This window comes from Stegodyphus dumicola, chromosome 2 (genome assembly GCF_044657685.1).
Source record: "Stegodyphus dumicola isolate Sdum_Otavi_A_Nest chromosome 2, ASM4465768v1".
NCBI lineage: Eukaryota > Metazoa > Arthropoda > Arachnida > Araneae > Eresidae > Stegodyphus > Stegodyphus dumicola.
The window spans coordinates 240,801,242-240,815,769 of NC_140769.1; the positions used below are offsets into that span (position 1 = coordinate 240,801,242).

Below are 14,528 nucleotides of genomic sequence, written 5' to 3' on the forward strand. Positions count from 1 at the left end.
TATCAGGATGAATACTATTAGTTCCAAAGGTATCTATGGTATTCATATCAGGATGAGTACTATTAAATACCTTTGGAACAATTTGCATAAATTGTATTGTACATCATCAGTTTTCATCATGCATTGTTATCAATGATAAGCCTTGGTACTGGTTATTTATTTCAATCTTGACACCAAATCTTATGAATATTAACATGTTTATGACCTCGTTTATTTTTCATAACATGTCAGGCAACATCATTTGTATTATGGAAACATGTAATAATACTTAAAATGTATTTAATGTTGGTGGCTGTCTACCATTGGAATCACATAACGATATAAATGTTACAAAATACTCTGCAACACTTGTTTATGTGTTATGGAACACTTTCCTTTTAATTTTAAAACATTGTATTGATTTACGATTTTATTAAATTTTTTATGTCTGCACTAATTTAATTGATTCATTTTCAGAGGTTTATGAAACTGCAGAAAATGGTGAGAGAAGAATAAAGTCTGTACCAATCACTCCATCACTGCAGATAACATTAGAATCAGAAGAAGTTAGACTTCTGCATGCCTATCATATATACCTGAGACAAATAGGGATTCACTTATCTCTAAATAATGATTCTAATGTAATCGATGTATATTCCATTCCTGCCGTTTTCGTTGAAAAAGAAACTAAAGAGCTACGAAAGAAGTTGCCTGAAATTTCTTCTTTAGTTGAGGTACAGTAAAGTAGTGTTAATTTTCACATGTGTAATTTTTGCTTGCAGAAAGCTGTTTAATTTGCATTGAAAAATTCTGGTAGCTGAAATCATAACATAATCAATTTTATCATAACATAATATTTCTCACTGCAAGTATCTTAAGTTGCACAAATCTCAAATGAAATAGTAATGGTTCACACAGTCAATTGAAATAGTAATGAATTTCTGGAAGGAGGATTTTTCATGCACATTTTGTCAAGTTTGTAAAAGTTTCCTGTAAAATTAAGCAGTAGGCATTCCTGTTTGAATTCCTCATTCTTATTGTGCATCTTACTTCAATAGTTTCAGAATTCTTTTGTCCGTTTTTCCAATTTCATATTAATGATGCTTTTGTAAGTTAAAGTTTTAAATTAAAAGCTCAGTTTAAATATAATATGCAGTTATGGCATGTAATATTTTCCAGTCTTTTAATTCATTCACTATTATGTTAGATATTATCAAGTTTTATATTTTGTTCATAGTTTTGATGCTTTGAAGTAAATGAATAATTTGCCTGCTATTCCATTGGTTTTATTTTCAAGTAAACTTTTTAAAATTAAATTATAAGTTATACTTCTTAAATAAGGAAGCTTTACTTGGCCACTGCCAAACCAAAAATATCACATAAAACAGAAATTGACCCTTAAAGGCATCTCCTGTGTACCAGTAAACATACACTTTACTCTTAGATATATTAGCGTACTCTATATACATATTACTGTTATATCAGAAGTAAACGCAGCTTAAAACAGGGACATATATATTTATTAATGCTTTTAAACAAGATCCTAGAACTGCTCTTTTACCGCAGAAAGCTTACACTTATTCTCTTTTTTTTTTTTTTTTTTTAAAGTGTGACAAGTGATAATTTGTTCTCATTATACTAACTCAAAGTTTTTTTATATCTTCTTGTAACTTTGCATTTTAAAGTATTACTATTATTAATTTATTATGCACTTATTAATAATAGCATCGTGGAAGATGACTGCTATAATGTACCTGAAGGTAAGACATTATCAGAACTGTAAAACTAAAACACTTGGTTACAATATAAGCAAACTTTAAATCCTGAATGCTTGTAATAATCAAGCCTCACAACTGGCTGAATGCTGGTAGTTTGACCAGTGTCCAAACTCAAGTGAATGGACCAGGTGCATTGTTGGTTTTCCTTATGTGTAATATAAGCACAAGTGCTAATAATGTCATTTTGATAACAAATTCAAAATATGCAAGGTTATAGAATTTTTTAAGCATTAGGGTGTCAAATTAAATAGTTGTAACTTGTAACTTTGTTTTTTAAACTCTTCCAAGTGCCAAAAACTCTATATGAAAAATTAGGTTAATTCCAATAAGTTTACTGCATGATTGGAAGTAAAAATCGAGTGTGAAAAATCTTGCAGTATTTCCATTCTTAACTTCCTTTCTTTTTAGTCCAAAGGGGCAGTCTACCCAAAAGGACAATTAATTTTGTTTTGGCATTTTGCATATCTGAGATGAATCCTTTGCTGGTAATGCCTTTAACTGTCCATTGTCAAACTTTTTCAGCTGACCAGGATGCATTTTGTCACTCACCTTAGAAGTGCTGTCTTTGAGTCATTGAAACCAATCTCTGCACATTGTTTCCAGAGCATATTCTCCATGCATTCTTTATATCCAAACAATGAAATCTGTTGTCTTCCACAGCAGATTTCTTGAGACAAAAGCAGAAGAGTAACATTTCCCGCAAATGCTGTTTTGTAGACATAAAACTGAGCATGTTCAAGGCAATAAATAGCTATGTCCTTTTCACTCCACTCAAAAGTCATGCAGATATGAAAGTCTAATGTTTCTACTGTTAAATACATCTCATGTTGCTATCCACTATGCTGCACTAGTACAACTGTTGCCCTCTCTGCATCAACAGTGACAATAATCAAGCTCCCAATAAATGTTTGAGGACATTTCTAAAATCAAAACCTCAAAATAATAATTTCCTCTAGTGAAAATCTTAGCACAAGTTCTGGATTCTTTTTTGAAATAAGATGAGCTGAATGCTTTAAGTTATCTATATGCTTTCAGCATCTAGGGTCTGAAAATATCATAAATTAATCACAAAAAAAAAAATAATAATAATAATACTTAGATGTCTAGTATCACAGCAAATGTTTTCTTTCTTTCTCTCTGCAAAAAGTACACTGAGGTTCAAACAAAAAGGTCTGCCACAATTATGTTAGCCATTTAAAGGTTAAAAGAACCAAAATTCATTAATGTACCCATCTAAAACTTAACTTCCTTTCTATATTATAAAAATCCATGAAAATTTTCATATTATAAATTTGAAAACGTATATTAACTACTGGAAATTAAAATATGTAAAAATTATTTTTTCATCAGATTTTTTTCAGCTAAATACATAAAAACATATCTGCATTTTCCATAAATGATATTAAGTTCGATTCTATATTAAGGGGATCATTTTGCTTTTTTTTAAACAGATTTTAAATGACTTTTGGTGATCATATAGAATGGGAAATGGTAAATACCAAATAATAAAGAAAATATAGTTCTAAATGTTATTTATTTTGAAATTCCATCTAATATTCCTCAAAGGGAGGAGGGGGGTTGAATGATTTGAAATAAAATGCTTTAAGAAATATAGTGAAAATGTAGAAATGAATATTCAGGTGAAATCATTATGTACAGAAAACTGTAATGCTATTTAGTATAAATAAGTTTTTCTGCTGGAATACTATGTTTTCATTCAATCTGAATCTTGATAATATCTATTATACATATAAAAAAGTATTAAGAATATTAAAAAATAATGTGTACTGATTTCTAAAAATTTACCTGGCATATTTATTCATTTAGAATTCAACTGGCAGAATGGGCACACATCATTTAGTTCATCTGAATGAGTTATGATAATTAAGACACAATAACACGCCGAATAAATACTGATTCAGAAGTCAAACAACAAAAATCAGCGTTAATTCACAAAATTTTGTGAATTAACGCTGATTTTTGTTGTTTGACTTCTGAATCATGAGTGAGTTATGATAAATTAATTATTCTTATGTCTCTAACATATTGGGTATATTGTTTAATAAAATAAGAATTTAAATTAAAAACATAATATACTTATATTGAAAATATGGCAAAGGAGGGATTTCTGAATTTATTTAACAACTGTATAATAATTGAAGAAATGAAGATTTTATGAATGCATGAATAACACGGGAGATTCTGTTTGTTGTCAGATATGATGCGGCAGTGTAATCAATAAGCATCACACATTTTTGATTGAACACATTGTTAGTTGAAGTAATAACAACTATAATTTTATGTGTATTTGATATATTTTGTTCTTAACTGTCCTGTTCTGATTTTTATTCATTAAATTGATGAAGTCTGTATTTATATATATCATCTTATTATGTAAACTCTTCTATTTTGTTGTATAAATTTTGTTCATTGTATTAAAAATAATTTCTAGAAATTATAAGATAACTGCCCAAAATTTTGCATAAAATAAGTTAATGCCACATACTGGACATCTAGTTAATAGCTGGTATTTCCACTCAGGAGAAAAACAACAAAAGTAGTTTATAAAAAGTTTGAAAATTTTGTAGTGCAATAGTTACTTTACTTTCTGATGTTTAAAGAAATTATTGGTACTTGTTGGTGGCAAACATAATTAAAATTTTGTTCAAAATAAAATAAAATGTACTTGTGTCTGAGCATTTCTGCATTTTCAAATAAGCATGTTCATCTATTTCATTTATTCTTACTTTTTCTATCTATTTTTATATATTGTGACAAATATCTACTCTTTGGTGTTTATTTATTTATTCTTTTTACTCTATGCAGAAACTGATCCGAGAGTGGTTAACGTCTTTAATACAAACTAGAAGTCTCTCTTATATTATACCAAAGACTTTGAGCTCAGTGTTAAATTCACAAGCTTGTCGAGGTGTGTAATTTTTTTAACTGTATTTTCATGTAAGAACTTTCTTAAAATTTTTCATATAATTTTGTAATTATTTATTTACTAAGCTTTTAGTAGCCTTGATTAAAAAAGCACATTTTGTAGTGGAATAGAAATAGATAACAGATTGCTTTCAATGAATGTAGAAATGTTATATTTTATTAATTTATGCATATACATATATGTAAGATAAAACAAAATATGATAGCTGTTTCAAAAAAATAATTGGCGACCTCAAAATTAACATTCTAAATTTGGTGATCTGCCCCTAAATTCATCTCTTCTCACAGGTTCCAGATTTTTCTATCTTACGTAATGTTTTAATGCAGTTACCTCTTGTCCAATCAAATTAATTGTAAACCAAAGCTCTGAACTGAAACTTTTCCGCTTCCCACACTTCTTCCTCTAAAGTTCTATGACGCTCACCCTTTTTCGCATAAGCTCTACTACTGGCAAGACGCTTTTCATCCATGCTGCTGCTGCTTACTTGCTTAAGATGACATCATACTGCAAATTGGAAATTACTGTATTCAAATATAATTAGGAAACATCTTATCTGCAAAAGGATGGTTTGATATACATGAAACAATAAAGATTGTGATTTTTCAAGATACGTTGTGCTAAATTGCATCATCGTGCTTTCCACTCTGCCACCTTCAAGCCACTATGGTTTTCTTGGTCATCTATGCAGTATCTAAGCTGTTAAAAGTTTCACTGTTTTCATCTACTAATTTTAAAATTATTACATATGTGTATAACATATTTACTTGCATATTCCACCTTTAGCCCAAAGTTCTGAAATTTTTTTTAAAAGTCCATATAATTTCCCCTACTTCAAGGTATTCTTAAATTTAGCTTCCCAAAATTTAAAAATGGTTTTATCCATGTAATGGTAGTTTCTGTCTTATTGATTTGCTCATGGATTTTGAGTGCATGGAATCTGATTGCTGAAGCAATAACAGCAAAGAGCTTCAAGAAAAAGGAAATATTTAATATCCTTTATGGCAAGATCATTGCATATGAGAAGACAGACTGAACTGTGATAAAGATGTTATCAGTGACAACTTGCAAGCTAAAGCAGGTGACACAGACAGTAGTTCCAGCAGCAATACATGATTTAGGGGCCTAGGGAGTAGTTATGGACAACAATAAGAGGGGGTGAGATTCAAGACATAGTAGAAATAAAACTATCTTGTTAAATACTTTAATGTAATATTACTATGTAGTCATACTGGAATGTAGGTTTCTTTTAAATAAATAATGTGATAATTACCAGTAGTTATCCAAGAATATTTTTCATTATATTTTTACTGTAACCTCATTCTTTAAAATTAAATTATTTGCATAATTTTCCTCTCTAATTTTTATACAATAAAGCTGGTAAAAAAAGAGGGAGAAATACATGAGTAAATATGATATACATATTCATTCACACAAAGGGGAGTGATTCCAGAATTCATATATATTTTAAAATTTATATGCAACCTTTGATAAATAAAGGAGGCAAAGCATTCTCCCCAAAATGTTTCATTTGAAATGAAACTTCACATAAGTATCAAATGAGTAAAGATGTAAAGGATTAAATATTTATGGCCAGCAATGTAATACAGTCATAAGTCGTTAATCCGGACTCGTTGGGACTTCTGTGATTCCGGATTATAGATCATCAGTTTAAATCTTGTAAGATGGCATACAGAAATTCTAAAGTTAAAAATATGAAACCGTAATTCATGAAATAAAGAACAATTATGATCTAAAGGGTATCAAAATTTACAAAAAAAAAGCTTAATATTTATTTGTTTACTTTATTAAACATTTCTTTCAATGTAAGTTGTTTAAGTTGCTTCATTTTATGTGATAATACTTTCTCTTTAATTCTATAAACAGACATAATTTCTTGTTCAGTTACAAAGTTCTGCTGTTCAAGTCCCGTAATTGCTGTGCCGAGAATGCCGACTAACTTATCAATCGAAATTTTTTCGTTTCCACTAACCTCTCTGTCACTTTCTTCATGTCTTTATCTATTTTTTGCAGCAATTCCACTTTTTGTTTGATGGACATCGAAACATACTTTCGTTTTGTAGATCCTTTGGGAGCTCCAAATTCTATTTGACATAATCAAAAGTTCAAGTTTATTTTTATAACATTGCTCTTACAGTCTGCAGAAAATAATAAGCTGGATCCAATTCCAAGATTAAAGAACAACGCAATCATCAACATTAACTGAAATAGATAATTAGATATTTTTAGCTTATACCGTCCGTTATACATAAAACGCGCACGCGAAAACATATTCTGCGCTTGCGCACACGCATATGCGCAGTCTTAAAGGTCTTACGCGCATGCATAAATGCCTATGTGCATGTGTCAATGCGGCACATGCGCAGAAAGTTTTTAGCTTTGAGGTCCGGATTATGGGTGTCCAAATTAACGACTTTTGACTGTAGTAATTGTAGTAGTAACTGAAGTTACGCTTTAACTGAAATTGTGATTTGTTATGAACAACAATATTTGTTCTCAGAAATAAAACTTAAATTTCAGTCCATTTTCTTTCATTAATTGTAAAATTATCTTGACTTTAAACTTGTGCCTGATATGAACTAGCAACTAATGCAGAAATCATTAGCAAGAATGATGTGCATGAGCTGTATAATAACAGAATGGAAAAAAGAGCAATGATGAAAAAACAGACTGAACTGGATTGTTGCTATAAACTATTGGGTATGTCATTATTAATTATTTGTCATATTATAAGCATAGGCATGACTCAGTTCACTGTTATATGATTACAAGAGCAGGATCTGTACTTCTGATGCCTATTCTTCTAATGAGCCTTAATCAGTCAACATTATCAGCAGTGACTGTAGTGTCACTAAGCTCATTTAATATGAAATGGTGCTTAGTAGTACTCCTCATTAGCAATTAACCACATTTTTAGTTTAGTACTCCTCATTAGCAATTAGCCACATTTTACACTGGATGCTTAAACACTAATCCCATAGTTAAGATACCATACAAATTTCATACACTTTGTAGTGCTGTGGGGTTTGATTTCATACGATAGTCCAAACTGCTTGATAGTCATTTGACACAGCAATAGGTCACTGAAATTCTAACACCTGTTGTGTTTGTTTTCCTGTCACAGGAGCCTTGGAGTATCTTCCAGTGAATGCTCTTATGCTATCAGTATTCATCCCTGGCTAGCCAGATCACCCAGTCTCTTTCCTATAGATCATATGTGTGCTATTATGTATGTGGTATCATCCAAGTCCATCTAAAAATATGAATGAATTAGCCTTCTAATTAGATGGTACTGAATTTGTATCTGTCATACCAACTGGACATCAGACACCAACTGGGGTGTTCGCATGAATGACATGCCAAACAGCTGCATATATGCCAGCCACATTACTTCCTGATTTTATTTTTGTATAAGCTCTTTCTTTTCCTTAAAAAACAAGTAGTTATAGAATTATAATATAGTACAAAGTTCAGAATTCAGATATCCAATATCAGGAATGGTCTAATAGCCAGACATCTAGACAACACATCAAAAAATAAATAAAATAATTAAAAAAAAAAACCTTCCTTGTGAAATCTGGGAATGGAGAATAAATTATTCAGCAGAAAGAAACAGGCTTGATTTAAATTTGATTTTTCTGCCCAGTAACTAATATTATTGTATATTATTTTCAAATGCTGCTGGCTAGGAAGCCAGTAACAAAATATTGATAAACTTAGTCTTGAAATTGGCCACGATCATAGTTTTCACCTTCGAGAGGTTGTTTAGAAATAGGCCTGTTGCTACACATTTTGCTGCCAGATGCAATCTCTGTGGGTCCTAAATTCTGCTTCTGCATACCTCCCTAAATTCTAAAAATGTTGTCCCCCAGTACCTCGCATAAATTCTGAAAATTTTGCATTCCTACTTTTTGCTGCATGGATGCTCCTGTAAATTCTAAAATTTTTGGTGCTTCGTCTGCTGGACTGGCCCTTTTGGGGGTTAGCATTCTTCTACCTGACCTAAACTGTGCTACAAATTTCACATTTTCCAGTCCTGACACACACAGCAAAGTCCTGACACAAGTCCTGACAATTCCAGATCTCAAACTTTAATTGTGATTTCATTTTCTGTACGTGTATTCTTAGCTGCTAACTTTTATCTCAGTCCTCCATTCCAAAGTTTTTTCTCCTCATTAGAATGCATAGCCATTGCCTTTAAATACTAATACAGAATTATGGATAACTTTCATGGACTGTGCCTGTATTGTAGCAAATACTTAACTTTTTTTTTTAATTCAAAGATAGCAAAATGTGCACAGGAAGGGCAAATTTTCATTCTGGAATTATTGCTTTGACATTTGGTTTTAATGCTCATATTGCATAAATGTTTTAGAATTTGCATATTGATACATAGCTCAGTGATTATATGATAACACAATTAATCTGCTTCTTAGAATTATTTATAAGATGCAATATAGAATGTGTGCTATTTTAACATCTAAACTGCATAGCAATGGCATTTCAACAAGTGCCAAGAAACTACTTACAGACATTCATATCACAAATTAGTATTCAGAATGTTAAAAAATGCTCATATATTTCATAACAAATCCATAAAATTTAAGAATAAAAAAGTGTTAAGATAGAAAATATTATTGTACTCTCGCTAGCTTTGCTTATTTGTTGAAGAAAATGAAAATGTGAAATTTGTAGCACAGTTTCAGTGTTGAAGTCTGCAGAATTTAGTTGTATTTTTATATTACCTACTTTAGTACCGAGAATAATATATGTATTTCTTGCAGTGAGATCTTGAAAGGCTCTCAAAATGTTGCTGAAAGATTCAGCAGATAATGTTCAAAGGGAATCTGTGCTTAATTCCATACTGTTAAACTGGGTTATGATTTAGGTAATTAAGGTTGTGTAGGAAGAATAGTTTAAAGTTTATGGCATGTCCTTCAAACCATTCAATGCATAGAATTTACAAATATGGGCGTACTACTTTTGTAATTATTACTTTAATATGCATTGATTACATTGTAATCAACTCCTTATTCTGTAAAAATGTTTTTAATTGAAAATGGTCTCATATTAAACATATTTTGTATTTAGGTGCTGTAAAATTTGGTGATCCACTAAGTTTGTCTCAATGCGAGAATTTATTAAATTTGCTATCAAACTGCAAATTACCTTTTCAGTGTGCTCATGGTAGGCCTTCTATAGCCCCAGTTTTGGATATTAAAAAGATAGAAGCATTGTGTAAAAAGGTATGATTATTAAATTTATTTTGGCTACTTATTTTTATATTGATAAATTGGATCTTCTCTACAGAATAATTTGCAAGTATGAATTGAAAAGAAATTCTGTACAGAATCTCTTTTCAATTTCATACTTGCAAATTATTTTAATTTTAGAGACTGCATTAAATTGTGTGAAAATTTATAAGAAATTTAAGTTGTATATGATTATGAATTTAAAGCATCTTTATTATTATACTTTTTTGTTATTTTTCAGAGATTGCCACCAAAATTAGAAAGCTTATCTTTAAGGATGTCAAATAATTAGTTATGAAGTTTCTAGAACAATATATTCCAGAACATTTTGTACGTTAAGAAGGTCCCTAAATGGAATTTTTTTAAAACTTATGATTGAATTTTGAAGCTTTAATATTTGTGCTCTGATGATGACACAAATGAAATGAGCAATGAAATAAGTGAAAAATTCTGCAAAAGATAATGACAAAAAACATCTGCTACTAAATTTAATAACAGTGACTGCTGTGTTTTCAAAAATTTTTATCTACACAAAAAACACATTGTACAGATTGTGCTGAATTTTCAAAAATTTAATATTTATATAGATATTTTTATACACCACTAGTGCTGTTGAACTTTCTTTTTTTTTTTTAACCCGTTATTTATTATCAGTTCAGTATTTTAATTTGTTTTTCTTAAACTGCACATAAGAATGTGTGATTTATTTTTATAAAAGATGGTTTAATTCTTATACATTTTTAATGAAAGTGATATTTGTGCCATCTTCTATAAATTTCAGGCATAAAGAATAATTGTAAAATATTTTTTTCTATTATAATTTTAATTCCATCTGAATATTTATATTATTTATTCATTTTAATGATAAAATTTATAGTTATAGTTTTGTTCTCTAAAGAATATGAATTGTCTGTTATTTCTGTATATTATATTTATGTATGAAATGAAAATTAAATTTTATGTATTTCCTTAAAACGACATAAATAATTTTGTACATAACAGAGATAAATGAATTATCAGTCCATTGATTTGCTTTATAAAGCTTTTTGACAAATTATATATTGATTTCATGAAAGTGTTTAGAAAATTATCTGTTAAAGAAAGATGCCTTTGTATTAGAAGACTTTCCAAGGAAAAACAGTTTGCATTTATGGCTTAAAGTAATGAAAAAATTCCATTCAGTCACTAGGAATTAAACCTGAAACAAACTACCAGTGTCCAGTAGTCTCATTTACTCGCCCATTAACGGAGCTTCATTGTTTTAGAACATGTTATACAAATAAATAAAGTCTACAATTTAAAATATTGTGAATCAATAATGAAGCCTTATAAAATTTGTGCATGAGAAATGGGGATGTTTAAATTATGCAAAAAAAAAGAGTTTCATTAGCAAGATTTATATGGCCGTACCGATATAATGGTACAAAATAAGAGAAAAATATAAAACTGGTTTGACAGAAATTTTCTTTTACATGTGTTTAAAATTTTAATTGTAGAATAAGATTTAATAAAATATGCTTGTAACTATGGGTTTTTAATTACGATTTTGACATTCACAGTACTGCCAATTCATCTCAATTGCAAAATGTCCTCGTAGCTGCTTCGGACATCAGTTCCAGCAAAACTATTTTGGTTGGGAACCCTTCAATGGTAGAAGGAGAAGAAGCTAATTTTTCAGAAAATTTTCTGCTATCCTGATGTGTCTATAGGTATAATACACCCTATTAGTATCACAGCACTTTAGATGAGCTCATAACCACCATCCTAATTGATCCCAAAGATGCATGCTCATATGGGTTAAGAATAGGACTTTCTTTTTTTCAGTCAAATTTTTTGTTCCAAATCACTCTTATGATCTGTGCTTTAAGAACGACCATGTTATCATTATAGGCCAATTGCAGAATGCTGTTGTTATAAAGTAGCAAAATGGAACTGTAATGCCCACAATCTTGAATACTTAGGTTTTTCAAGATTCTGGGGGGGGGGGGGGGAACCTGGCAGACCAAGATCAAGTGAAGAAAAACTGGCTTACATGGGAATTCCTCCTACACAAAATTTCGTAGAGGACAGTGTGTTTCTGTACTCTCCAGCAAGTAGTGTTTCCTGGATAATTGCTGTCCATAAGATCTCCACAATATATAGTGCGATTTCCTTTATCTACAAAATGTTCTTCCATTGTTCTTTACACAATTGTAGTCAATGGGTAACATTTCATTCAGTGATCATTAGCTTGCATATTACAGTTGATCCACATAATTCAAATGCAAATATCATACAACAGATAATACAAAAGCTAGCATAACTTCCCATAAACAATTTATAATCTGAAAATTTGTAACTGTAAGCTCTAATGAGGCCTGCTGAATCGATTCATTGCACATCCAAAGTATTGACAGTTCTAATATGTCAATTTTTTGGGCTTCAGAGTTTGGAATTGAGTTTTATAAGTCTCTCATATTTTCTTTTCGTTAATATATCATTCACTGTTGCATTTAGAATTTGCAAAAGTCTTGCAAATGGAATGACCAGATTGGTGTCTAATGATGATCATGCTATGTTTGGCTTTACTCAGCTCACATTATGTATTCATTTTGAGAGCAGTTTTAGCATTAAATCTGTGAGCTCGCATTTCTTTTATTGGGTTATGACTTGCATTGATGAAGCACCACTAATGTTCTAGTGAATTGTGTGCAATTTTAATGCATTAATGATGCACACTAATGTTGTAATGAGTATCTGTCTATTAATAGTGAATTATCAAATGAAGTCAATACATTTTTCAAACTCTTAGTGATTTTTTTAATAGAACTGGACAAACAGATTACTTTTTAAAAACATATTATTGATTATCAAAATTATTTCTGTCAAATATATTTAATGTTAAGGGAGCAATTAAAGCAATGTCAGGTGTGCAGAAAGTGACATTTTTCTAATCACTTATATTAATGTTGATTGCATTTTGAAAATGTCAGTTAGTAATGATAATGTTGTTGGAAGTTTGTGTACAATAAATCTTAGGAGGATAATGCATAATCCAATTATTATATTTGCATATTATTTTTGAAATACAACTACTATTTTAAAAATTAAAAATATGTTTCAGCTAATAGTTCCATTTCCCCTACCTCAATAAAATTTGTAATTATATTAACAGTTATTGTAAATAAAAGTTCTGTTACTTCATCAGCTAGAGAAATATTTGTAATGCTTTGAACATAATTGAAATGATCTAGTACAGGGGTGCACTACATATAGCCCTCTGGGTAATTTTCTATGGCCTGTCACTGATATTTTAATAATGTAGCTTGCACACAGAAAAAGGAATTGATTAACACTATAAAACATGTACATTTTGTTTGTTTTGAACAAAATTTTTATTTAAAAGAAAAAAAATCGGTTTTGTTGCAAGGATAAAATCCTATTGTAAATGTCTTACAAAATTTCTCCAGTTTTACTTAACAAAAAAAAATTTTTTTTTTTTTTTTTCAATTTTACAGTACTTTTACATAATTTAGTTTTAAATTGTAGCAAAATTTTGCTGTTTTCACAAAAGTTGGATTGTTATGTAATTGCACATAACTGAATATGCAGTTTATATAAGCAAAAAAGAGCCCTCTTAAAAAAAAAAAAAAAAGAAAGCCTTCAAATTTTACATTACACCTAAAGAGCTTTTTTTTTAACGTTTTATGAGTTACCTTTATTTATTAAATATGTTATTCGCACTTAAACCATAAGATGCAGTTCGACACCAATATTGCAAATTAATTTTTAAATGGGCATATCTTTAGAATTTCCAATACACAGTCTCGCATGCTGGATATAAAAATGTGTTTTTTCCCCGTACAGTGTTGTCATTGCTCGCTTTGAAATCATTGAGTTTGTTAATCAAAAATTCGTTAGTTTACAAAATATGAAATAGATAATGAAACAAATTCCAACTTTGGGCTTCCAGATGCCCATATTCACAGGAGGATTACATTATTCAAAATTTGATGGCTTTAGGTACTGTCATTTTATCACAATGCGAGAAACATACATACATTTATACAGATTCTTCATTATTAATTTTCTTTAAATATAATACAGGACTGTAATAGTTTGAAAAGTGAACCGACATTTAAAGTTTTCAATGCAAAATGCCAAAACAAAATTAATAGCCCCTCTGGGCTAAAAAGAAGGATTCTTTTAGCTGCCAAAGAATGATAAGTGAGCCAAGGTAGTGCTACTCACAAAACATGGTTTCTTGCTTTTCAAGTTTCATTTCAACATGATTCAAGAGCTTCTTCTTCTGTCATCGAAGTTGTGAAAGTAAGTTAAAATTATTTGGTACCATCTGATTATATAATTAAAATAGGATGATAGAATTTTAATTTTCTCATTTACATTTTGAATCGTGCTTGTTTACCACAAACAAATTCTCTTTTCTATTTCTTAAATGACATAAACTTGTGAATCATTATTTGCAATTGTGTAAATATTAATATTTATATTACAAGTCAGAATCAAAATAGTACATCATTTTTCAAGTTTTTGATTATGTTTTATATGTAGTTA

General features: G+C 29.8%; 1 protein-coding gene across 2 annotated transcripts in view; it reads left to right on the plus strand.

Annotated features, from left to right (window-relative positions):
* The window catches only part of LOC118180967 (DNA mismatch repair protein Mlh3-like), a 49,104-nt gene extending 35,947 nt beyond the window's left edge, over nt 1-13,157 (plus strand). For both annotated transcript variants that reach the window (XM_035350050.2, XM_035350051.2), the window contains exons 9-12: nt 457-713; nt 4,584-4,686; nt 9,814-9,968; nt 10,216-13,157. In XM_035350050.2, the coding sequence (XP_035205941.2) occupies nt 457-713; nt 4,584-4,686; nt 9,814-9,968; nt 10,216-10,266 (566 nt within the window). In that variant the 3' untranslated portion in view covers nt 10,267-13,157. The remainder of the gene's footprint in view (nt 1-456; nt 714-4,583; nt 4,687-9,813; nt 9,969-10,215) is intronic.
* The last annotated feature ends 1,371 nt before the right edge of the window (nt 13,158-14,528 follow it).